We start from the raw sequence: 26,623 nt of genomic DNA on the forward strand, positions 1-26,623 counted from the left end.
ATGATATTGACACCTGCAGATGCCATGCCATGGGTGGGATTGTATATTGCCTTAGCATCACTGATTTGCACTCTAGCAATGGCAGCCGATCTCTTCCGAGGCTTTCGACAACGGAAGCTCTGGTTTCCATGCAGATTTTTCACCATCAACTCTACTTCCATTACACTGATAACAATATCAACGAAGATACCAGTGGATCTGAGCACCGACATATCTGACAGTCTTGTGCAGGTGGCAAAGTTAATCAGCATTGCTTTCTTGGTCACCATGTTAGCCAACGTTCTCCCATCTCTAGGGCTTATGAATGACAAGGAACTTTTGCTGAACACCGTGGCCTTGTGTATCCTCATATACACCATTAATGTAAATATGTGGATCCAAATTATAAGTTTGAGAATCGGGACAGCAATCCTTTTATTGATTCTTTTAATTCCATGGCCAATTTCAGTAGCCTTGACAGTTTCAGCATCCAGAAGAGTTTTACAACAACGTTACAAGGAGTTGCACAGTTTGGCTTCTAATCATCAAGAGATGAAGAACTTCTCCAACAAGCGACTCATTTGTTATGTTAAAAAGTATTGGATGATGGCAGAAACTGGTAACCCCCAATTTGGAATTGCTTGTTCACCGGTTTCTTCTGCTTTTGGGGTTTTATGCGCAAGCCTTGCATTAAGTTTACTTACTTTTTTTCTTTCTGATATATCAGATGAGCCACAGAATGATAAATCTGATTATAAGTGGTCAATCGATGTGATTATTATCTTACAGTTAATAGGAACAATAGTAGGTAGTATAGCCCCAATTTTCAGATGTTTGACTGCCACCAGTCATTTCAACCTTTCCATGAAATGGAGCATTCACCATCTAAACGTATTCAGAGTCGAGAAGCATTGGATACAATGGCTTCAGCTGTGGAAAAGCAGCTCTGTTCCTATGTATATCCCAGGCCGATATTCCAAAAAGGTTTTCCATAAAATCCGAAATATGATTTTGAATTTATGTATAGCACTTCAGATAACGATTGTAGTTGTATGTAAAACAATATGTCTGGTTCCCATATCTTTTCTGATCTTATTCTCTTATTGTTACCGCTTTGCCAAGTTTTCCTTGAACTGGTTCAAGGAAGAACTAAATGCATCTAATAGCAATGTGATATCCGATATGGAAGAATATACTGGTTACGTCTTGCAAATCGAACAGGATGCGAAGCTTTCAAAGAGAATATTACGAAATGCGCTCAACTCTATAACTCGACTTCTTCACGAGTCTGAAGGTAAAGAGCCGAGGAATCTTATGAAGCTTCTCGAGAAATCTACAGGATTCAATGGAGTAATAGAGTTCGACAGCGATCGAGTTCCACCTTTACATCCAGAAGAAATCCAGAACTGCTGGAGCCTAGTAACAGTAACATTAACAGCCATTGCGCTTTCTCTTCCTAACATTGCAAACAGCCACATCCAGGGATTGCTTGACTGCATGAGGGAAGGCCTCCAAATTGTAAGATATATTGAAGAAAGCCTCAATACAAATGGTGATTTGGTGAAGACAAGAAAATCAGCTAGACATGTGTGGATGGATGTTGAACTATATTGCAGGTGGCTACAATTTGATCTTCAAAAGAAGGCCCGTCATGGAAAAACGTCAGAGGAGATTCTTCAATGGCTTGGTGATGAAGCAGTAAAATTTGTTATACAGTTCAAGGCAAGGAAAAATGTAAGTCTGGATGACTCACTTTGTAAGTTCACTGCTGCGAGTTCAATGTACAGAATTAGTCAATCCATACTGCTTCACTGCAATGAGCAAGAAAATTGGCCAACAGATGAGGAACTGTTTGAGTTTATATCTACCATAATCGCAGATCTGCTATGTGCTTGCTTTACCAACTTGCCACGTGTCATAACCATGAACTGTCATGATGACGCGATAGAGAAAAGGGAAGATAACATCAGAACTGCAGCTCAGCTTCTTGGTAGATCCAAAAAAATCTTGAAAATTCTCAAAGCACGCCAACTTCCCAACTTAGACTTGGAATCGATGGGGTACATTGATAAGTGGCATGCAATACCAAAGACTGAGATATACAATGGTTGTTCTTCGACCAAGATTCATTCAGCTTCTTCAAGTTCTAATGAATCTTTGGTAGTAACTATTATTTGACTAGTATGTATATGTTCGAAATCTGCCAGGCCTTCATATGATTTAGCATATCTAGAATAAGCTCATCACTAATGTGGTACTTGTTACAAATTTAGTAAGTATTATTGGAATTTAAGGTTTCTCAGCCTCTCATCCTTTTCATATATTTCTTTCTTAAAACTAGAATTGCGGTTTATACCTAATGTGAATGATGGATTTGTGCATATTTTGGTTTAATAGATAGGCATTAATATTGAAGATATATGGTACATTTATTGTGAAGATAGTATCCTAAAATAGTGATAGGGCTCTTGCATATATTTGGATCGATACCTAATGGAATACACAGGGATTGATACACCTTAGCAATCACTTTTGTCCCGAGGGATTTGTTGCGGAAGGAGTGGTTGCATGCAGGAAGTTATCAGAAAAGTGAGAGTGAAAGGTGATGAAATGACCCAAAAACACGACCCAAAAATTTCGTTTTCAACATAACCAAAAACCATAATCTGAGCGTCATATCATAAACCATACATGATGTATCTCAAAATAATAAAAACACTGTGCGGAAAACTGCATCATATCCATGTCATATAGAAATCAAGAACCAAATCATCTCCCAGGATAAAAGCTGAAGCGGTGGTGTGTGCGATGCCATCATCCCGAGCTCTTCCCTCTACAAGCGGAAGTACCTGAAACCCAAACTGAAACTGTAAGCACGAAGCTTAGTGAGCTCCCCCAAATTACCACATACCATACAATAATATATCAAGCACATACGAGGCCTTGCCCCCTCCATCGGACCGAAGTCCGAAGCTGACTGACTGGGACCTTATCCCCTACATCGAACCGAAGTCCGAAGCTGACATCGGACCGGAGTCCGAAGCTAACTGGGACCTTGTCCCCTACATCGAACCGAAGTCCGAAGCTGACATCGGACCGAAGTCCGAAGCTAACTGGGACCTTGTCCCCTACATCGAACCGAAGTCCGAAGCTGACATCGGACCGAAGTCCGAAGCTAACTGGGACCTTGTCCCCTACATCGAACCGAAGTCCGAAGCTGACATCGGACCGGAGCCCGAAGCTGACTGATCATAGCATAACATATCACTAACATGAACACACATACCCTTGTCTGAGCCACGAAGGCATCAGACATGCTAACTACTGCATCGGATAACATCCGGATACTACTGCTAGCTAAACGGGTCGGCATTGTGGCCTTAGACCCGTTCCTACTGAAAGGAAACTCACCTCGTAAACTGGCGGCTGAGTGTGTGTCTCTGAAAGCTACCGGCTGCTGCTCCTGAATCTCCTCGGCTACAAGCCCATGAACACACTCAATCAAATACTAAACACTGCACTTGGGGTAAAATGACTCTTTTACCCTTGGCCAAAGTCAACTTACTTTTGGGGCTGACTCGCTGAGTTGGGCCACCCAACTCGCCGAGTCCTACTCTCACTTCTCAGTTCTACATGCTGCTACTCGTCGAGTGTGGCATCGACTCGACGAGTACCCTCTTGATTCAAGAACTCAGACAATCTTCATCCGACTCGCCGAGCCGTAAGAACAAACTCGACGAGTTGTTCATGATCCTAAGAAGATTGCCTTGGACTCGCCGAGTTGTATGAACAACTCGCCGAGTCCCTCCATCACTGAGTCTACCCTCAACTCGCTGAGTTCACTCTCTAACTCACTGGATTCACTCGATGATGCTCCAAAATGAAGGACTCGGGAACCCGCGACCCAACTCGCCGAGTCGTTCTTCCCGACTCGCCGAGTTGCCGCCATGCAGCTGATTTTTACTCGATCTTGTTTGAATCTAACACATACAATTGATAGATCTGAGTCCAATAAGCTGATTTACCACGTAAAGTTTCCAACTTTACGTGCACAACCTCATGAATAAGGGAAATAAGGCTAAAAGATGCATAAAATGGGTAGATCTATGATTATTATGCAAAGTAACTCCAAAAAGACAGTAGATCTGGGCTCTACAACACCCCAACACTCAGATCCCAAGGTATTTCGACTTATTAAGACATTCATGTAAACATAAGGCTTTGAACAACAACAAATAGCTCTTAGAAGAGCTCTAATGGAAGATTAAAACATATAACAAGAAGGGAACTCCGAAAATACCTCAATAAACTCAGATTTGCCCTTGGATCTTTGCAATACAACTCGTTTCCTTGCTTCTTTCTTCTTCTCCTTCTTCACACCTTCACAAAATGGCACCAAATCACTTATAAGCTTTCAAGGGAGGATTAGGGTTTTCTCACTGAGTTCACAGGGTGAGGGAGGCGAGAATGGGGCTATAAGATGGTTTAAATAGTGGGCAACTCGGGGATTTAGGGTTTCATCCAGACGGATGGACTCGCCGAGTCCAGGATATGGACTCGCCGAGTCCCCGGCTCACGCGTGCTCTCAGCCGCGACCCCACTCGGCGAGTCAGGCTATGAACTCGCCGAGTTCCTCTTGCAAAACTCACAACAATTACCAATAAATTAACATACCGGGAACGGGTCGTTACAATTCTTCCCCACTTGACTCAGACTTCGTCCTCGAAGTCTGCTACGGCTGGATCTGCAAATAACTCTGGGTAGTGCTCTCTCATCTCCTCCTCAACCTCCCACGTCCACTCAGACCCCTTCTAGTGCTGCCACTGCACCTTTACTAACTGAATTTCCTTGTTCCTCAAGGTCTTGGTCTTCCGGTCCAAAATCGCGACCGGTCTCTCAATATAATTCAGGCTACCATCAACCTGAATATCCTCTAGGGGAATGACTGCTGATTCATCCACCAAACACTTCCTCAACTGAGACACATGGAAAGTGTTGTGGATCTGACTAAGCTCTTCAGGAAGATCTAACCAATAAGCAACCCGACCCACCCGGGCCAAAACCCTAAAAGGACCAATAAATCTGGGGCCCAACTTGCCCCTCTTCCGGAACCTGATGACACCCTTCCAAGGTGAGACCTTCAGAAGGACCATATCTCCCACCTGGAACTCCAAGTCCGAACGCCTCCTATTGGCGTAGCTCTTCTGCCGACTCTGAGCAGTTTGCAGCCTACTACGGACCTGCTGGATCAACTCAGTCGTCTTGAGCACCACCTCTGTGCTCCCAATGACTCGCTGACCGACCTCGCCCCAACAAATCGGGGTCCTACACTTCCTCCCATATAGCATCTCAAAGGGAGGTCGGTCAATGCTCGCATGGTAACTGTTGTTATACGAGAACTCCGCTAACGGAAGGTACGTATCCCAACTGCCACCGAAATCTAGAACGCATGCCCTGAGCATATCCTCTAGAGTCTGAATCGTCCTCTCGCTCTGCCCGTCTGTCTGAGGGTGGAAAGCGGTGCTGAAATGGAGACGAGTACCCATCTCGTCGTGGAATCGCTTCCAAAATCTGGATGTGAAACGGACATCTCGGTCAGACACCACTGATACCGGCACTCCATGGCGTGCCACGATCTCACGCACATAGATATCGGCTAACCTTTCCGCCGATATACTCTCCTGGATCGGGATAAAATGGGCACTCTTCGTCAACCGATCCACTACTACCCATATCGAGTCCACTCCTCGTGCGGTCCGGGGAAGCTTGGTGACAAAATCCATGGTAATGTCCTCCCATTTCCACACGGGAATGTCTAACGGCTGCATCCTGCCGTGAGGCCTCTGGTGCTCCGCCTTGACCTTCCGGCAGGTCAGGCATCTGTCGACGTACCAGGCGACGTCCCGCTTCATGCAGGGCCACCAATAATCGGGTCGAAGATCCCGGTACATCTTTGTCGCTCCTGGGTGGATAGAAAATCGAGACTTATGAGCCTCGTCCATCAATACCTGCCGTATCCCACCCCAGTACGGTACCCATACCCTACCATGAAGCGTCAACAAACCCCGACTGTCGTACTCAAATGAAGCTACTCGGCCTACTATCCTTTCACACTTCTGCCTCTCCTCCTTGAGGCCCTCCATCTGAGCCTCCTTGATCCGCTCCAACAGTGGAGTGATCACTGTCATCCTCATACACAGATCCCTGATAGGGGCCGCCGGCACCTTGCGGCTTAGGGTGTCGGCCACCACGTTGGCCTTCCCTGGATGATAAAGGATCTCACAGTCATAGTCCTTCAGCACGTCCAACCACCTCCTTTGCCTCATATTCAAACTCGGCTGATCCATAAGATACCTCAAACTCTTATGATCCGTGTATATAGTACAACAGACCCCATAAAGGTAATGCCTCCAAATCTTGAGGGCAAACACAACTGCCCCCAGCTCCAAATCATGGGTAGGATAATTAGCCTCGTGAGGCTTCAACTGTCTCAAGGCATAAGCTATCACATGGCCTCGCTGCATCAGAACTGCTCCCAAACCTGTGATCGAGGCATCACAATAGACTACAAAATCCTCTACTCCCTCTGGCAAGGTAAGGATCGGAGCCTCGCACAATCTCTGCCTGAGGGTCTCGAACGCTGTCTGCTGCTCCGGACCCCAACGAAATACCACTGATTTCTTGGTCAGTCGGGTGAGCGGCACTGCTATCTTGGAGAAATCCTGAATAAATCTCCGATAATACCCTGCCAGCCCTAGGAAGCTCCGAATCTCAGATGGAGACTTCGGGACCTCCCACTGCATCACGGCCTCTATCTTGGCCGGATCTACCAGAATACCCTTCTGGTTGACGAGGTGACCAAGGAACTGCACCTCGCGCAACCAGAACTCACATTTGGAGAATTTTGCGAAAAGTCTCTCCCTCCTCAAAACCTCTAGCACCTCCCGCAGGTGCTCCTCGTGCTGTTCCTGCGTCTTGGAATACACCAAGATGTCATCTATGAACACTATCACTGACCGATCCAGCATCGGCCTACACACGCGGTTCATGAGATCCATGAACGCGGCTGGGGCATTGGTGAGCCCAAATGGCATCACCACAAACTCGTAATGACCATACCTGGTCCTGAAAGCAGTCTTCTGCACATCCTCATCTCTAACCTGCATCTGATGATATCCGGAGCGTAGATCGATCTTGGAGAACCAAGACGCTCCCTGAAGCTGATCAAGCAAATCATCTATCCTCAGGAGTGGGTAACGGTTCTTCACCGTTACCTTATTCAGCTCCCGATAATCAATACACATACGATGCGACCCATCCTTCTTTCTCACAAACAGGATTGGCGCTCCCCAAGGCGAACTGCTCGGCCGAATGAAACCCTTGTCTAACAGCTCCTGCAGCTGTGTAGACAACTCCTGCATCTCAGGGGGAGCTAGTCGATACGGTGCCTTGGCTATCGGAGCCGCACCAGGGACGAGGTCGATCCGGAACTCGACCTGTCTCTCAGGAGGTACCCCCGGCAAATCCTCAGGAAACACATCCGGGTAGTCTCGAACAATAGGAACATCATCCACTGTCGACTTGCCCTTCTCCCGGGCATCCAAAACGTAGGCTACAAAACCGGCGCAACCCTGCTGAACATAGCGCCTCGCCCTTGCGGCGGAACAAAAGGTCGGTCCTCGCTGTGGCCTTTCGCCCTGAATCACCAACTCTCCCCCACTGGGAGTGCGAACCCTCACTAACTGAAGCTCGCAATCAATCACCGCCCCATTGGGGCTTAGCCAATCCATACCCACAATAACCTTATTCCCTCGCAGGGGAATGGGTACCAAATCCACTGAAAACTGCTCATCAAATAACTGAAGAGAACACCCTCTGTGCACTCTGCCGACCCTCACGGTCCTATCATCCGCTATCTCAACCTCTAATGGACAATCCAGCTCCCCTGGAGCTCTACTGAACCTCTTGCTAAGCGCAAGAGATACGAATGATCGGGTAGCCCCCGAATCGAATAATACCAAAGCAGAAATGCCGTTCACAGAGAACGACCCTGAATAAAACATACAACCATAAGCAACATTTAATCAATAATAATAAAGAGATAAAAGGGAAGATACATACCCGTCACCACATCAGGAGTCGCTCGCGCCTCCTCTGCTGTCATCTGAAACGCCCTACTCTTCGCCACTGGCGCATCAGCTCGGCCCTGCCGGCCGTCTGTAATCCTCAAGGTAGCAGGGGCAGGTGCAGCCACCTTCCCTGCTGAAGCTAAACTCGGACACTGGGACTTTTTATGTCCCCTCTGATTGCACTGAAAGCAAATCAGGTCTGACGCAGCAACGACAGTAGCAGGAGCCGTACAATCCCTACTCAAATGTCCAACCCGACCGCACTTGAAGCAGCCGGAACTCCCTGCCTTGCACGCTCCCTCGTGCATCTTCCCACACCTACCACATCGACCGTAGCTCGGCTGTCCCCTGGACCTAGGATCTGAAACCCTGGGCTTTTTGCCTGAACCTCCCGAACCCGAAACCGCCTCCGGTTTCCTCTTCTTCTCCATCTCGAGATCAATCTCCCTCTCCCGAGCTCTAGCTATCATATCTTCCAGCGTTTTACAGCTGGACCGGCTCACAAACTGGCGAATATCGCTCCGCAACATCTCATGATAGCGGGCCTTCTTCATTTCCTCATCAGCTATGTAACACTGAAAATTTTAAAATTTATTTTTCACCATTTATAAAAGCATTTCTCTCTTAATTTCATAAAACATCAAATTTCAAATTCCAATGTGTATCATACAAATCCCAAGATCACATAATTATATCGAATTCCTCTACGTGTGTACAAATCAAGTCGGCGCCTTCCCACGGTCATCGCTAGTACCTGAAACAACAACACTAACACTGTAAGCACAAAGCTTAGTGAGTTCCCCAAAATACCACACATAAAACACATATTAGCCACTCGAGGCCATAACTCTATGGGTCCGTGCACCCAACTCTGTGAACCCTCAGGTTCTAACTCTGGGAACCTTCCGGTTCCAACTCTATAAGCATGCACAACATAAATCACATAGACATCATGCAGTACAACACATAGCATACACATAACATACACATACTCTATCACATGACTCTGATTACCTACTCAAGGTAAAGTATAGTGAGAAGACTCACCTCGCGTGTCTCGGTATCTCACGATCCCTGGAAATCCCTCGTACTCGATCCTCCGAGCTCTAATCCTCCTATAACATCACAAGACTCTAATTAACACTTTTATCTCTAAGGTTGACTATCCCTAAGAAGTCAACACAGGTCAACGGTCAACGGTCAACTTTGACCGGACTCGGCGAGTGCACGCGGCAACTCGGCGAGTCTAGACGTTCTCACCAACTCTCTAGGATTCCCTTTCTACACGTCGAGTACTCCCCCTGACTCGACGAGTTCCACCTGGAAGAATCGCGGGACCACCCCGACTCAACTCGCCGAGTCTCAAGAACGACTCGGCGAGTCCCAGCTCGACTCAGACCACATGACAATCCTCTCTAACTCGCCCTGACTCACTGGGTCAACTCCTGACTCGTCTGGACCACTCTCTGGCCGGTCCAAGGCAATCTTCAAGCTACTCGCCGAGTCTGCTCATCGGACTCGGCGAGTCCATTCCATGCAATCACTCAAACTTGCTTCTAAGGTCAGATCTACTCCAACAATTCATAGATCTGGCCCTCCTAGACTGATTCATCACGTAAAGTCCTAGTCTTGATGCATTAACAACCTCTATATGACTAATTATGAAGAATCTTCAACAAATCTCACTACACAAGGTCATGACCTTCATTGTTCTCTATAAAGCTTGAAGAATGAGACTCTCTGGACCTCTATGGATCCAGATCCGAAGTCTCATCACTAGCATGGGACTATTTGGCCATCAAATCAACTCAACAAGGCCACAAGAAACCCTAAAATCGGTTATACTTCACAAAACAGGAGATGAGTCGAAATTATACCTTTAGATTGAAGGGTCAAGCTTCCAATCCACCAAATAGCAGTCCCCTTTGCCTCCTCTTGGCTAGAGCCTCCTTCTTCTTTGCTAAACAACACACAAATGTCAAGAAATGCCTCCTTTCACTCTCAAATCGTTAAAGCACTTTTAGGGTTTCTCTCTATGGACTGATGGATGCAAATGACGGCCATAAGGCCATTTAAATAGGTCCCAAACCCGAGAAATTAGGGTTTCATTAAACAGCGTGGACTCGCCGAGTCCATATCCTGGACTCGCCGAGTCCGAACGAATCCCGCGTCCAGAATCGCGACCCTACTCGGCGAGTCTGAGCTCCAACTCGCCGAGTCCCTTCTCAAAACTCAAAATATTAAAACAATAAAATACCTGGAGATCCGGGCTGTTACAATTCTCCCCCACTAGGATTAGACTTCGCCCTCGAAGTCTCGCTCTAAAATAGCTCCGGATGCTGAGCCCGCATCTCGCGCTCCGGCTCCCAGGTCATCTCTGATCCCTTCCGGTGTTGCCACTGAACCAACACCAAAGGTACCTCCTTGTTCCTCAGAACCTTGATCTTCCGATCTCTGATGGCTACTGGTCTCTCGGCGTAATTCAGGCTCGCATCTACCTGAATGTCCTCTAATGGAACTACTGCCGACTCATCGGCAATACATTTCCTCAATTGCGACACATGAAAAGTGTCGTGGATTTGCCCCAACTCTGCTGGCAATTCCAAACGATAGGCTACCCGGCCTACCCTCGCAATCACGCGAAATGGCCCAATATACCGGGGCCCCAACTTGCCCCTCTTCCTGAATCGAATCACCCCTTTCCAAGGAGAGACCTTCAGGAGAACGAAGTCACCGACCTGAAACTCAAACTCGGACCGGCGTCTGTCTGCATAACTCTTCTGTCGACTCTGGGCGGTCAACAACCTCTGTCTGACCTGCTGAATCTGCTCTGTCGTCTGAAGCACGATCTCGGTACTGCCCATCACTCTCTGCCCGACCTCTCCCCAGCAAATGGGGGTCCGACACCTCCTACCATACAACAGCTCAAAGGGTGGCATACCAATGCTCGAATGATGGCTGTTGTTGTAGGAAAACTCTGCCAAGGGTAGATACGCATCCCAGCTACCCCCAAAATCCAACACACATGCTCGAAGCATGTCCTCAAGCGTCTGAATCGTCCGCTCACTCTGACCGTCTGTCTGGGGATGATATGCGGTACTAAAATGCAATCTAGTACCCAACTCCTCATGAAATTTCTTCCAGAATCTGGAAGTAAAGCGCACATCACGGTCTGAAACAATCGAGATCGGCACCCCATGCCGAGATACCACTTCTCTCACATATAACTCTGCCAACTTCTCTGCTGAAGAACTCTCACTGATGGCAAGGAAGTGAGCGCTCTTCGTCAACCTATCCACAATTACCCAAATTGCATCAACTCCCCTGGCAGTTCTCGGCAATTTGGTGATGAAATCCATAGTGATCTGTTCCCATTTCCATTCGGGAACCTCCAATGGCTGCAACTTGCCATGCGGTCTCTGGTGCTCGGCCTTAACCCTACGGCAGGTCAAGCACCTCTCAACGAACCACACGACGTCCCTCTTCATACAGGGCCACCAATACTCTCTCCTCAAATCCAAATACATCTTCGTAGCCCCCGGATGGATCGAAAATTTCGACCGATGAGCCTCCTCCATCAAGGAAGTGCGCGTACCACCCACGAACGGTACCCAAATCCGACCCTGAAAAGTCATAAGCCCTCGCCCATCCGTAACGAATTCTGAAACCAAACCAACGACCCGTTCCCTCTTCTGCATCTCCGGCTGCACAGCCTCGGCTTGTGCCCCACAAATGGCATCCAATACCGGAGCTATCATGGTCAATCTCAAACATACATCTCGCAATGGAGTGCTCTCCGCCCTGCGGCTCAACGCATCGGCCACCACGTTGGCCTTGCCCGGGTGGTACAGGATCTCACAATCATAATCCTTGACCACATCTAACCACCTCCTCTGACGCATGTTTAGATTGGGCTGATCCATCAAGTACTTCAAGCTCTTATGGTCCGTGTATATCGTACATCGAACCCCATATAAGTAGTGGCGCCAAATCTCGAGGGCGAACACTACTGCCCCCAACTCTAGGTCATGCGTGGGATATCTTGTCTCATGAGGCTTCAGCTGCCTCGATGCATATGCTATCACATGACCCCTCTGCATCAACACCGCACCCAACCCCAAAATCGATGCATCACAATATACTACAAAATCCTCCATCCCTTCCGGGAGAGCTAATACCGGGGCTTCGCACAACCTCTGGCGAAGTGTCTCAAAGGAGGTCTGCTGCTCGGGACCCCATGAGAATGCAACACCCTTCCGGGTCAACCTGGTGAGCGGCACTGCGATCTTGGAGAAATCCTTGATAAATCTCCGATAATACCCTGCTAATCCAAGGAAGCTCCTGATCTCAGAGGGTGACTTTGGCACCTCCCAACCCATCACCGCCTCAACCTTGGCCGGATCGACCAGAATCCCTTCCTGGTTAACGAGATGTCCTAGGAACTGGACCTCCCGTAACCAGAAATCACACTTGGAGAACTTTGCATAAAGCTTCTCCGATCTCAGTACCCCAAGGACCTCCCTCAAATGTTCCTCATGCTGCTCCCTAGATCTCGAATACACCAGAATATCATCGATAAATACAATCACCGACCGATCCAACATCGGCCTACATACCCTGTTCATGAGATCCATGAACACCGCCGGGGCATTGGTGAGCCCAAAAGGCATCACCACAAACTCATAATGCCCATAACGCGTCCTGAAAGCTGTCTTCTGGACGTCCCCATCTCGCACCCTCACCTGATGATATCCCGACCTCAAATCGATCTTGGAAAACCAAGATGCTCCCTGCAACTGATCAAATAAATCGTCGATCCTCGGCAACGGGTAACGGTTCTTGACCGTCAGCTTGTTCAACTCCCGGTAATCAATACACATCCGGTGTGAACCATCCTTCTTCTTGACAAACAGAATAGGTGCTCCCCACGGCGAGCTGCTCGGCCGAATAAATCCCTTCCCCAGCAACTCCTGAAGCTGCGAGGATAACTCTTGCATCTCTGGAGGTGCAAGACGATAAGGCACCTTGGCTATAGGCGCAGCCCCCGGAACCAAATCAATACCAAACTCTACTTGCCTCACAGGAGGTACTCCCGGCAGCTCCTCGGGAAAGACATCTGGAAACTCACATACCACCGGTACCTCCCCAACTGAACTCGGTCTCTCGGAAGTCGCTCGCGTATCCATCACATACGCCACAAAACCCTTACAGCCCTGCTGTAGACACTGCCTCGCCCTGGCGGCCGAACAAAAGGCTGATCCCGAACGTGTACCCTCACCGTACACCGAAAGAACTCCCCCACTAGGGTCTCGTATAGTCACCAGCTGACGCTCACAGTCGATAATCGCGCCGAATCGGCTCAACCAGTCCATGCCCACAATGACACAAACATCACCCATCGCAATAGGAATCAGATCAATCGGAAACTCAATCCCGAAGATCTCTAACACACATCCCCGGAAAACCTCTGCGGCACAAATCACTCTATCATCAGCTATGGAGACTCTCAGAGGCCGACTCAGTGCCTCACGACTAGCACTGATATGCTGGCTAAAGGCCAAAGATACAAAAGACCGACTCGCACCCGAGTCAAATAACACTAAAGCAGGTACGGAATTCACAAGAAAAGTACCTACACATAACATAATATAAGCATAACATCATATGTCAAAATAAATACACGAAAGGAAACATACCAGCCACAACATCGGGCGCAGCGCGGACCTCCTCCGCAGTCAGCTGGAAGGCTCTCCCTCGAGCTCTCGGCGTCTCGGCCTTCACAGGCCGACTCTCTGTAACTCTGATGGCGGCAGGAGCAGACCCCTGAGATGCTCCGCGCAACTGCGGACACTCGGCCTTCCGGTGTCCGGTCTGGTTGCAGTGAAAGCACACTGCAAACCCCTTGGGGCAGTCCTTGGCCATGTGCCCCTCCTTACCACATTTGTAGCAAGACCCTACTCGGCAGACTCCGTCATGACCCTTGCCGCACTTTCCGCAAGTGCGGCCCTTCTGGCTCCCTGGTCTGGGATCAGCAGGCTTGGCCCGCTTGGCGGCCGGCTGCGACAACGCCGGTCGCCGATCCCTCCCCTGAGACTCTGCCTCCTCCCTGGCCTGGGTCTCAAGCTCAATCTCCCTCTTCCGGGCATTTGCCTGAAGCTCGGCAAATGTCCAGTACGAGGAGTTCGCAGCGAACTCCCGAATATCCCTCCTCAAGATGCTCAAGTAGCGGCTCATACGTGCCTGCTCAGTGGACACGTGCTCAGGGCAGAACATCGCCCTCTCGTGCAACATCCTCGTGATCGCTGTAACAGACTCAGTACCCTGCTTGAGGGTCAGAAACTCCTGTGCTAAACGCTCCCTCTCCACCTGGGGAACGTACTCATCCCGAAACATAGTGGTGAACCTCTCCCAGGTCACCGCAGAAAGCTCAGCAGGCGAATAATGCGCTGTCACAAACTTCCACCAGTCCTTCGCTCCCAAGCGAAGCTGGTTCAGCGCGAACCGTACCTTCAAATGCTCAGGAGACGAGCAAGTGAAGAAACACCCCTCAATATCGGATATCCACCTCATAGCTGCCACCGGATCCTGAGTACCATCAAACTCTGGTGGTTTTGTGTTGCTGAACTCACGGAACAGCAACGCATCCCCACCCTGCGGCCTCGCAGCAGCAATCGCTGCGGTAGCCGCTGCAGCAGCAGCCTCAGAAAGAGCGGCATAACGCTCATCAAACGTCTCAATCAAGGTGGTCTTTATAGACCCAAACATCTCCGGTATCTCTGCCCTGATGGCCGCAGCCACCTCCTCCTGAATGATCCGGCGGATCTCCTCCTCACTGGTACCACTGCTCTCGGGCATCAAACGTGTCCTCACCATGGTCTACCTCTGAAATACAACATACGATAAATTAGAATCCACACGAGTATGCTCACACTCGACAACTCTTTTCTCCTTGATTCTTGGCATTCCAAAGATTCTGACTTAGGCTGCACACTGCTCCGGTGCTTCCAGTAGTACGGGCCCAATACTACTGTCCGCACCGCACCAGAATACACTCCAAGTCCTTCTCTTTGGATCCCAGGTCTCAAGTACTTTATCATGCATAGACTACTCTCTAATAGATTTCTCATAAGTCCCTTGCTGCTACCTACTCACTCTCAAGCATCTCATAGCAGCTCACCTCTCTCTAGGCTAAGGCATCACACATCAGGCCACTCTAGTCCTAATAGCAATAGCTAGCCTACTCTAGCATGCGGATACATCATATCAATATCAATATCACATAATATATAAAGGTATTTTGGGAAATCACCGTTCGGGCGCTGACTGATCGTACACACATCTCTTGCTCTGCGTTTTTCGAAAATCTTTTACTCTTTTTGAAAATACATCTCAAATCCTCAGTTTGAGTTCAAATACGCCCGAAGGTGTACTCGAATCCCTCAAACCAAGGCTCTGATACCAACTTGTAACACTGAAAATTTTAAAATTTATTTTTCACCATTTATAAAAGCATTTCTCTCTTAATTTCATAAAACATCAAATTTCAAATTCCAATGTGTATCATACAAATCCCAAGATCACATAATTATATCGAATTCCTCTACGTGTGTACAGATCAAGTCGGCGCCTTCCCACGGTCATCGCTAGTACCTGAAACAACAACACTAACACTGTAAGCACAAAGCTTAGTGAGTTCCCCAAAATACCACACATAAAACACATATTAGCCACTCGAGGCCATAACTCTATGGGTCCGTGCACCCAACTCTGTGAACCCTCAGGTTCTAACTCTGGGAACCTTCCGGTTCCAACTCTATAAGCATGCACAACATAAATCACATAGACATCATGCAGTACAACACATAGCATACACATAACATACACATACTCTATCACATGACTCTGATTACCTACTCAAGGTAAAGTATAGTGAGAAGACTCACCTCGCGTGTCTCGGTATCTCACGATCCCTGGAAATCCCTCGTACTCGATCCTCCGAGCTCTAATCCTCCTATAACATCACAAGACTCTAATTAACACTTTTATCTCTAAGGTTGACTATCCCTAAGAAGTCAACACAGGTCAACGGTCAACGGTCAACTTTGACCGGACTCGGCGAGTGCACGCGGCAACTCGGCGAGTCTAGACGTTCTCACCAACTCTCTAGGATTCCCTTTCTACACGTCGAGTACTCCCCCTGACTCGACGAGTTCCACCTGGAAGAATCGCGGGACCACCCCGACTCAACTCGCCGAGTCTCAAGAACGACTCGGCGAGTCCCAGCTCGACTCAGACCACATGACAATCCTCTCTAACTCGCCCTGACTCACTGGGTCAACTCCTGACTCATCTGGACCACTCTCTGGCCGGTCCAAGGCAATCTTCAAGCTACTCGCCGAGTCTGCTCATCGGACTCGGCGAGTCCATTCCATGCAATCACTCAAACTTGCTTCTAAGGTCAGATCTACTCCAACAATTCATAGATCTGGCCCTCCTAGACTGATTCATCACGTAAAGTCCTAGTCTTGATGCATTAACAACCTCTATATGACTAATTATGAAGAATCTTCAACAAATCTCACTACACAAGGTCATGACCTCCATTGTTCTCTATAAAGCTTGAAGAATGAGACTCTCTGGACCTCTATGGATCCAGATCCGAAGTCTCATCACTAGCATGGGACTATTTGGCCATCAAATCAACTCAACAAGGCCACAAGAAACCCTAAAATCGGTTATACTTCACAAAACAGGAGATGAGTCGAAATTATACCTTTAGATTGAAGGGTCAAGCTTCCAATCCACCAAATAGCAGTCCCCTTTGCCTCCTCTTGGCTAGAGCCTCCTTCTTCTTTGCTAAACAACACACAAATGTCAAGAAATGCCTCCTTTCACTCTCAAATCGTTAAAGCACTTTTAGGGTTTCTCTCTATGGACTGATGGATGCAAATGACGGCCATAAGGCCATTTAAATAGGTCCCAAACCCGAGAAATTAGGGTTTCATTAAACAGCGTGGACTCGCCGAGTCCGAACGAATCCCGCGTCCAGAATCGCGACCCTACTCGGCGAGTCTGAGCTCCAACTCGCCGAGTCCCTTCTCAAAACTCAAAATATTAAAACAATAAAATACCTGGAGATCCGGGCTGTTACAAGCTACATACTGAGGAACGAGAAGAGCCCTCTCCCTGAACTTGGCGGTGATCTCCGCCACTGTCTCTGTAGTCTGGGTGAGGTCCTGAAACTCCCTAGCTAGCTGTTGCACCTCAATGACCGGTGCAAACTCCGCCCTAAACCTGGTAGAGAAATCAGCCCAGGTCATAGCGTCCAATGCTGCATCATCCCCAATAGCATGCCCGACCTCCTCCCACCAATCTCGTGCCCTGTCCTTCAGAAGACAGGACGCCAATCTGACCTTGTCCCCCTCGGGACATCTGCTAGTACGGAAAGCGTTGGCCACATCTGCCAACCATCTGGTGCTCGCTATGGGGTCCCGCGCCCCATGATAGTCCGGGGCTCCACATGCCCTGAACTCCCTGAAGGTAAGGGTGCGCGACCCCATCATGGCCGCCACCTCGGCACGGAAGGTGCCCAGTCTCTCATCCATCAGCTCTAGAATCCCCTCCTTGATCGAACCGAAGATCACAGGAGTCTGCTCTATAATGATGCACGTAATCTCCGAAGAAAGAAACTCTCGGGTCTGCTCATCCATGCGTTCATCCCCCGAGCCTGAACCTGATCCCTCCCCGGCACCTCCGCTGCCGGCTGCTGGTCTCGAACGCAAAACCACCATTCTGAAACACATCACAATCACATCAGAAACAGAAATATCTTGAGGGATCATTGATACTACAACTAGCTTCCTGGTCTTGTCTCAGCCTTTCTTGATTCGAGTACGGATCCTCTGCTTCCAGTAGTACGGGCCCATACTACCTTCCACATCTATCCGTACTTTCTTCAAGAACTGCCCTGACTCCACCAAGTCACTTCTACTACTACTGATCTCTGCTACTCTCATCCTAGGCTTGCCCCAGGGAAACCTCAGACTTAACTCAACTAGTCCTCAGCTGCTGCAGGTCTTCTTATAATGCTAATTAACCATCACCTGAACACCATCACATGTGACGAAGATCAGATAATCCTTTAAGTAAAAGACCCGTCCCTATAACGGTTGGACTCAAACAAGAGCTGCGCAATAGGGTCAGTTCCAGCACTCTGGGATTATTCAACCCTGTTCACATGTGGTGTATCGTGTTCACCTAATGGCCAACTTCCATCACTCAGAATTCCCACAAAGCACGAAGCAGACAGCATTCGGATAAGGGAAACATACTCAAGCAAAACTATTCTCAAAATGAGAAACTGATCTAGCATACAGTGCTAAGCTCATACTATCAGGCATAACCTAAACAGGCTATCCTACTGCTGTCTACTCAATACTAGCATGCAATACTCATAAAGCTGTAACACATAAAGCAGGCACATAAGGCATCCTCCTAGATCCTTAGTCCTATACTAGCATGTTATTCAACTGAAACTGAAACTGAACAAATAACTTGTATGGATAATTTGGGAGTACTTACTTGAGCTCGGCTGATCGCATGCACCACACCCTTATCTTGTTTTAAAAATTTCTTTCTTTCTAAGTGCTTTCAAAATTTCTTTTAGAAAACATTTTCCCTTTTAAAAAAAATCTTTTTGTTTCCCCTTAGTTTGAGTTCAGATATACCCGGAAGTGTATCCGAATCCCTCAAACCAGGGCTCTGATACCAACTTGAAACGACCCAAAAACACGACCCAAAAATTTCGTTTTCAACATAACCAAAAACCATAATCTGAGCGTCATATCATAAACCATACATGATGTATCTCAAAATAATAAAAACACTGTGCGGAAAACTGCATCATATCCATGTCATATAGAAATCAAGAACCAAATCATCTCCCAGGATAAAAGCTGAAGCGGTGGTGTGTGCGATGCCATCATCCCGAGCTCTTCCCTCTACAAGCGGAAGTACCTGAAACCCAAACTGAAACTGTAAGCACGAAGCTTAGTGAGCTCCCCCAAATTACCACATACCATACAATAATATATCAAGCACATACGAGGCCTTGCCCCCTCCATCGGACCGAAGTCCGAAGCTGACTGACTGGGACCTTATCCCCTACATCGAACCGAAGTCCGAAGCTGACATCGGACCGGAGTCCGAAGCTAACTGGGACCTTGTCCCCTACATCGAACCGAAGTCCGAAGCTGACATCGGACCGAAGTCCGAAGCTAACTGGGACCTTGTCCCCTACATCGAACCGAAGTCCGAAGCTGACATCGGACCGAAGTCCGAAGCTAACTAGGACCTTGTCCCCTACATCGAACCGAAGTCCGAAGCTGACATCGGACCGGAGCCCGAAGCTGACTGATCATAGCATAACATATCACTAACATGAACACACATACCCTTGTCTGAGCCACGAAGGCATCAGACATGCTAACTACTGCATCGGATAACATCCGGATACTACTGCTAGCTAAACGGGTCGGCATTGTGGCCTTAGACCCGTTCCTACTGAAAGGAAACTCACCTCGTAAACTGGCGGCTGAGTGTGTGTCTCTGAAAGCTACCGGCTGCTGCTCCTGAATCTCCTCGGCTACAAGCCCATGAACACACTCAATCAAATACTAAACACTGCACTTGGGGTAAAATGACTCTTTTACCCTTGGCCAAAGTCAACTTACTTTTGGGGCTGACTCGCTGAGTTGGGCCACCCAACTCGCCGAGTCCTACTCTCACTTCTCAGTTCTACATGCTGCTACTCGTCGAGTGTGGCATCGACTCGACGAGTACCCTCTTGATTCAAGAACTCAGACAATCTTCATCCGACTCGCCGAGCCGTAAGAACAAACTCGACGAGTTGTTCATGATCCTAAGAAGATTGCCTTGGACTCGCCGAGTTGTATGAACAACTCGCCGAGTCCCTCCATCACTGAGTCTACCCTCAACTCGCTGAGTTCACTCTCTAACTCACTGGATTCACTCGATGATGCTCCAAAATGAAGGACTCGGGAACCCGCGACCCAACTCGCCGAGTCGTTCTTCCCGACTCGCCGAGTTGCCGCCATGCAGCTGATTTTTACTCGATCTTGTTTGAATCTAACACATACAATTGATAGATCTGAGTCCAATAAGCTGATTTACCACGTAAAGTTTCCAACTTTACGTGCACAACCTCATGAATAAGGGAAATAAGGCTAAAAGATGCATAAAATGGGTAGATCTATGATTATTATGCAAAGTAACTCCAAAAAGACAATAGATCTGGGCTCTACAACACCCCAACACTCAGATCCCAAGGTATTTCGACTTATTAAGACATTCATGTAAACATAAGGCTTTGAACAACAACAAATAGCTCTTAGAAGAGCTCTAATGGAAGATTAAAACATATAACAAGAAGGGAACTCCGAAAATACCTCAATAAACTCAGATTTGCCCTTGGATCTTTGCAATACAACTCGTTTCCTTGCTTCTTTCTTCTTCTCCTTCTTCACACCTTCACAAAATGGCACCAAATCACTTATAAGCTTTCAAGGGAGGATTAGGGTTTTCTCACTGAGTTCACAGGGTGAGGGAGGCGAGAATGGGGCTATAAGATGGTTTAAATAGTGGGCAACCCGGGGATTTAGGGTTTCATCCAGACGGATGGACTCGCCGAGTCCAGGATATGGACTCGCCGAGTCCCCGGCTCACGCGTGCTCTCAGCCGCGACCCCACTCGGCGAGTCAGGCTATGAACTCGCCGAGTTCCTCTTGCAAAACTCACAACAATTACCAATAAATTAACATACCGGGAACGGGTCGTTACAGGTGAAGGTGTGATCAAGGTTCTAAATGGCGTGAGGCGTGACGTGGCGGCAAGGCCAAGCGGCAAGGCCAAGCCTCAAGCTTAACGAGCCATGGCGAGCCACGACGTTTTTCAAGGCGTGATGTAAGGCGGCGATTTTGTATTAATTTAAAATTATATTACCACATAAATATAAATTTATATTAAATATAACTACTTTTTAGAAGTGTTAAATCAATAACTAATAACAAAAAGTTAACAAAAACCACAATACTTATATCTCCGGTTTGAAAAGACATAACAAAGAGAAAAAAACTGTGTCTCAAACGAAAAAACACGCGCCATAACACGCCATAACGCGCCATGGCGCGCCATATCACGTTTTGCCACGCGTTACGCCTAACAGCAACGTTATGAAGCTTTTCGTAACGGCAAAGCCACGCCTCACGCCATGACGCGCCTTGGCGCGCGCCATGGCGCGCCTTTTAGAACACTGGGTGTGATGAAGGTTGACGGGTGGGTTTCAAAAAGACCTGGCAAAATCTGACACGACACGACAACCCGACACGAAGTTAGCGGGTTAGGGTCAGAGATTTTGACCCGTTTATGTACACAGTTTGACACGACACGATACGATAATTAAACGGGTAGGGTTAGGGTCAAGACTTTCAACTCTAAGATGACACGTTTACTTATATATATATATATATATATATATATATATATATATATATATATATATATATATATATATATATATATATATATATATATATATATATATAAGTTTCATATTTTTATAAATATTTTAAATATTGTACATTTGTAGTAGCCCAAACTCAAAAATTCAAAGTAAAATTCAAACTTTCAAAGTGACTTAATTTTACTCCTACTCGTTACCTATCTCATTTGCTTCCCAACTCTAACTATTTTCAATTTGCTTTCTAAAGTTATAACTACCTCCGTCCCATATTTATTGTCTAATTTTGACTTTTGAAGTCTTTATTCTTCAAACTTGACCTTAAATGTTTTTGTTTTTGATATATAACACTTAATGCAAAATGTATGAATAGATTGTATTTTAAATATCTTTTCATTGTTATGAGTTTTATCGATTAATTTATTACACAAATAAAAATGTTTAAGGTCAAAGTTGAAAAATAAAAACTTTAAAAGTCAAAAATGGACAATAAATATGGGACGGAGAGAGTATACTTTTTTTTTTTTGCTTTCCACCTCCCAACTCCAACATTTCATTGTTCATTTTTTTCCCCTCCATAACTCTTACTTTTCAACCTTTAAAATGTTTCAACCCGACATGACACAACATATTTATAAGGTTTAAACCATAACCCGAAACCCGACACGAAATCGACACGAAAATAAACGGGTTGACACGACATGACACGATAACTAAAGGGGTCGGGTTAGGGTCAAATACTCTCAACCCGTTTAATGTCTTGACACGACACCAACCCGACACGACACGACACGTTTACCAAGTCTAGTTTCAAGTGCAGGTGAAGGAGGGTAAGTGGGCCCATAAAATACTACAACAAATTAAAATAAATGGTATTTTCATCATTTCCGAATATAAAATAATTAAAATACATTAAAACAAATGGTATTTTCGTCATTTCACAAATATCTAAAGAATTTGTTGACAGAGTTAGTCGGACAGGTGATCTTCTAAAATCCGAAGTTAACCGTTCGTGCATGGAAAACTTTCATAAGGGCGGTTTTAAGGAATAATTTTAAATCACAAGCACCAATCGTGAAATTTAGTCTGTAACAAAAACAAAAAACAAAATAGTAATAAAATGACAAATTAAAGTTAATATGCTTATTCTGTAAATTTAACTGACTGACTGTTAACCTTAATGACCCGGGACCAAATCCAAAATCGTTATGAAGCATCAAAACAAGGACAGAGACCCTCAAAAAATGTCAAATTATTTATTTGGGATAAATGTGAACAGAGGCATGATTATAAAATATTTTAGAAACACAAAATTCAAACTCGACATGCAATATTTTTCTATCTGAAATCCAATCTAATGACACTTTAATTTTTACTCATAATAGAAAGTTAGAAATCGCTCTTTACCAAAATTCCCAATTATAACAACATTCCAGGTCACTAGTTGTTATAATCACAAAGACTCTCGGATACATAGTGTATTTCATGTCTCCTTAATTACTCCAACAAGCCCTAGTCAATCCAAAGTAAAATCCAAAGTAAGGGCCCTTTGAAGGAATGATTTTAAACCATGAGGACCAACCATGAAATTTAGTCTATAATAATAACAAAAGACAAAAGAATAATAAAAAGACAAATTGAGGGTAAAATGATCATTTTGTAAATCCAAAATCTAACTAGCTGTTAACCTTAATGACCGGGGACCAAATCCAAAATCGTTACGAAGCATCTAAATAAGGAGCAAAATTGCAACAAAATTACTTTTGGGTCCAAAACCGAAAAAAAAATAGCTAAACCCACGGACCAAAAATAGAATTTACTCTAAAAGATAAACGGATAAACTTGAAAAAACAGCTAAAATCATGACCAAAAAAGTCTCTATCATAAAGTATAAAGATTGTTAGAAAAAGACTTGATAAAAGCAAGTTTCTGAAAAGGTGTTATGGCTCCAGAATTTGTATTTGCTGCTGAATTTAATAAAATGTAGTCTTAACTCACATATGTATATAAAATTAATAATAATAGAAAACATATAGAGAATTATTAATTATATACGAATTTGCTGCCTTACAGACAACATGGCTTGCCACGACTCGAAAAACTTGAGGCGAGACATTGTCGTCAAGTAATGTCTTGCATTATCTAGATTACACGATCTGTTATACCACCATTAACCACTATAGTAGTGGGTGTCACGTTATCACTACATTCTCGACCACTAACCATGAGATGTCTACCACTAAACATACCACTCCACCTAATTTTTTAATTAAATTTAAATGAAAAATACATAAATTAAAAATCATATAATTTTTTTAAATAATAATTTTCATTAATTTAAAAATACCAAGTTACATTTATTAAAATAAAAATAAAATAAAAACAACATTAAAAATAAAAATTACATTAATTAAAAAAATAAAAATTACATTAATTAAAATAAAAAAAGAAAAATAACATTAAAAATAAAAAAACCTAAAATTACCAAGCTTAACCAAAAAAAACTATCATCTATTCCTACATCGGACTCGAACAAACTCCTTCATCGCGAGAAATAGCTCCAAATCTTCGTCTTCATGGTCATCCACTTTGGTTTCAAGATATTAATATCGGTTTTTGTTTGAATCATCGATTGTGTTTCTATCATTTTTTGTTCTACCTAACTCAACTCTCCGCCTTCGTTTTTTAAATGTGCACATAATGATCAAATTAATTTCTCTCCAAATTGATCCATAACACTATACCCGAAGCCGTTGATACTGCTTTTTTTGTGCTTTACTTCTTCCAGCAGGTCGACGAAGAGGTTGATCGTCTTCAAGATTGAATGGATCATCGTTGATGTCAAAATGTGTTCGCCCATCCGATTGTTGAGGCGTTCCGTCGGGGTTTCTTGAACGCTTTGAACCGGAAGATTTTGAGCTTCCTTGCGTTTGCTCTTTCCATTTTGGAGTATCTTTCAACTTTAGCCAAGGTTTCACATATGTAAAAGCCTTGCGTGTTGGCGTTATATTTTCAAATTGGTCCAAAGCCGCCTTGAAGACATCAAAATCGTTTTCCCCGCTTCTCGTATGTTTAGCAGGTGGTTGTAAATTCCCCTAAATTTGGTGCTTTTTATTCGATTATCGCGCCACTTCGAGCTAATTTGATCAGGATTTCAGCTTTCGCTTCCCGTTAGCTCGTAAAACACCGTACAAACTTTCTCCCAAAAACAATCGAACGGTTGATTATAGCATTTGATTGGGTGTTGGGAAGCCGAAATCCATGCCTTCGCTAGCATTTCTTCTTCTTCCTCTTTTGTCCATCGGACTCTTTCTTGGGTGGTGTTGGGTCGAACTGTTTTTTTTTCTTTTTTCTTTTTAGGTTGAGGTGGCAGTGAAGGTTGAGTTTCCGAAACAAAATCCGGAGAATGAGGAGGTTATGATGTTGTTGATGGAATTGTTGGAAAGCTTGATATTGTTTGAAGGCCAAGAAAGTTTGATATTGTTGTTGGCAAAGTGTTTTTTGTTGGATATGGGAACCGGTTTGAAGCAAATTGACAAAACCACATTGAGGTGATTCCATGGTCGGGAATTGATAAGGGGTTGTGTCTAACGCAAAAGTGTTATTGGGTTTGCGATTTCTATGGTTTAGAGGGGTGTTTTGGTTGGGATCCATGGTTTTGGCTGTGAAAATGTTGTGTGTGTTTTGTGTATAGAGTAAGAAAAGAATGGTGTATAAAAATAAGGTTTAGAATTGAGTATTTATAGGTGAAAATGGTATATAAAATTTTTATTTAAAAAAAAACAATTTTTTAAAAAATTTGGCCATTCAACGGCTAGTCAAATGGTCAAGGAAGTACTTGAGCCCTATTGGCGTTTCGTTTCATTGTCTGGAGAACGGTTGACCACGACCACGACCGGCCGGGAGAGTGTGCACGGTCGTGATCGTGGTCCAGCTCAACCACGAGAAGGCTCATGCCAAGTATACCGGTTGGCCTTAGCAAAAGAGGAAACGATACGCTCGTACTCTACATTTTCATGAATCAATACAATAACAATTGAACATATCGAAAATGATAAACAATTCACAATTCTATCAGATTTCATTAAGAACTGAAACTCTAATTCCCTCGGTTTCTATAAACAAAATCTTAAAATATTACAATTACTATGAAATCCGAGTTTGCTTACGGAAGAGCTACGCCAATCGAATTCCGGTAATGCCAAATGCCTGGTCAAACCCTAACCCCTGAAAATCTCATTATAAATCGATTCCAAAGAAAAAATCAATGATGATGACTGTCCATAGCGATTTTAAAGAAAAATCGATGATGATGGTTGAAGATGGCTATAAAGGAAGCAGGGATAAAGAACGAGTAAGAAGCAGCCGGCATTTTCTTAACCCCTCTTCCCTGTTTTCTTCAAACTCGTAAGAGACAAGTAGTACTGTAATTTATAACTATAGTCCGAAGGTACTAAAGTTTTTTCACAGTGTTAGTAGCAAAATTTTAACCGGAGCTAACAAAGTGATACCAAACAGTGAAATAAGTACCATCTATAATCAAATCCCAATACTAAGGACAAAGAGTGATAAATCTGTGCAAACCACAGGGGCCAAAAACGTATTTTACTCTAAAGTCTATATCATTTATAGCATTGCTTATTAGATAAAAATAAATATATTGTAAAACTGGCTGATTCAAAGGGTGCGCAATGTAGCAAGGTTTCATTTAGTTGGATCATTGTCTTTTTTTTTATTTTTTATTTTTTATTTTTTATGAACAGTTAGTTGTTAGATGTTAAATTCACCAAATTAGTAAATTCGTCTAAGCCTGGATTTGAACCCAAGACCTCTGGCTAAGAGGCGTCCACCTCTAGCAGACTAGTCCCACATTGGCAGTTGGATCATTGTCTTAACCAGAGATTTCATCCATTCGAAATTAATGCGTTTACTTTGGGTCAAAGCTTTAGGAACATTAGGCGTTTACTTTGAGTCAAGC

At 45.2% G+C, this 26,623-nt stretch overlaps 1 protein-coding gene across 1 annotated transcript; it reads left to right on the forward strand.

Annotated features, from left to right (window-relative positions):
* Positions 1–26,412, forward strand: LOC111891294 (uncharacterized). The gene is made up of 3 exons (XM_042896552.1): positions 1–2,139; positions 25,006–25,196; positions 26,409–26,412. Exons 1-3 carry the CDS (start codon positions 1–3, stop codon positions 26,410–26,412), a joined length of 2,334 nt encoding a protein of 777 aa, XP_042752486.1.
* Positions 26,413–26,623: the final 211 nt, after the last annotated feature.

Source organism: Lactuca sativa, chromosome 1, assembly GCF_002870075.4.
Source record: "Lactuca sativa cultivar Salinas chromosome 1, Lsat_Salinas_v11, whole genome shotgun sequence".
NCBI lineage: Eukaryota > Viridiplantae > Streptophyta > Magnoliopsida > Asterales > Asteraceae > Lactuca > Lactuca sativa.

What these genes read in the sequence shown, in the direction of transcription:
- LOC111891294 (XM_042896552.1), top strand. Translation starts at nt 1, where the DNA reads ATGATATTGACACCTGCAGATGCCATGCCATGGGTGGGATTGTATATT. An exon ending in CAAGTTCTAATGAATCTTTG is followed by an intron (nt 2,140 to 25,005) that starts GTAGTAACTATT and finishes TTTTCTTTTTAG; the next exon opens with GTTGAGGTGGCAGTGAAGGT.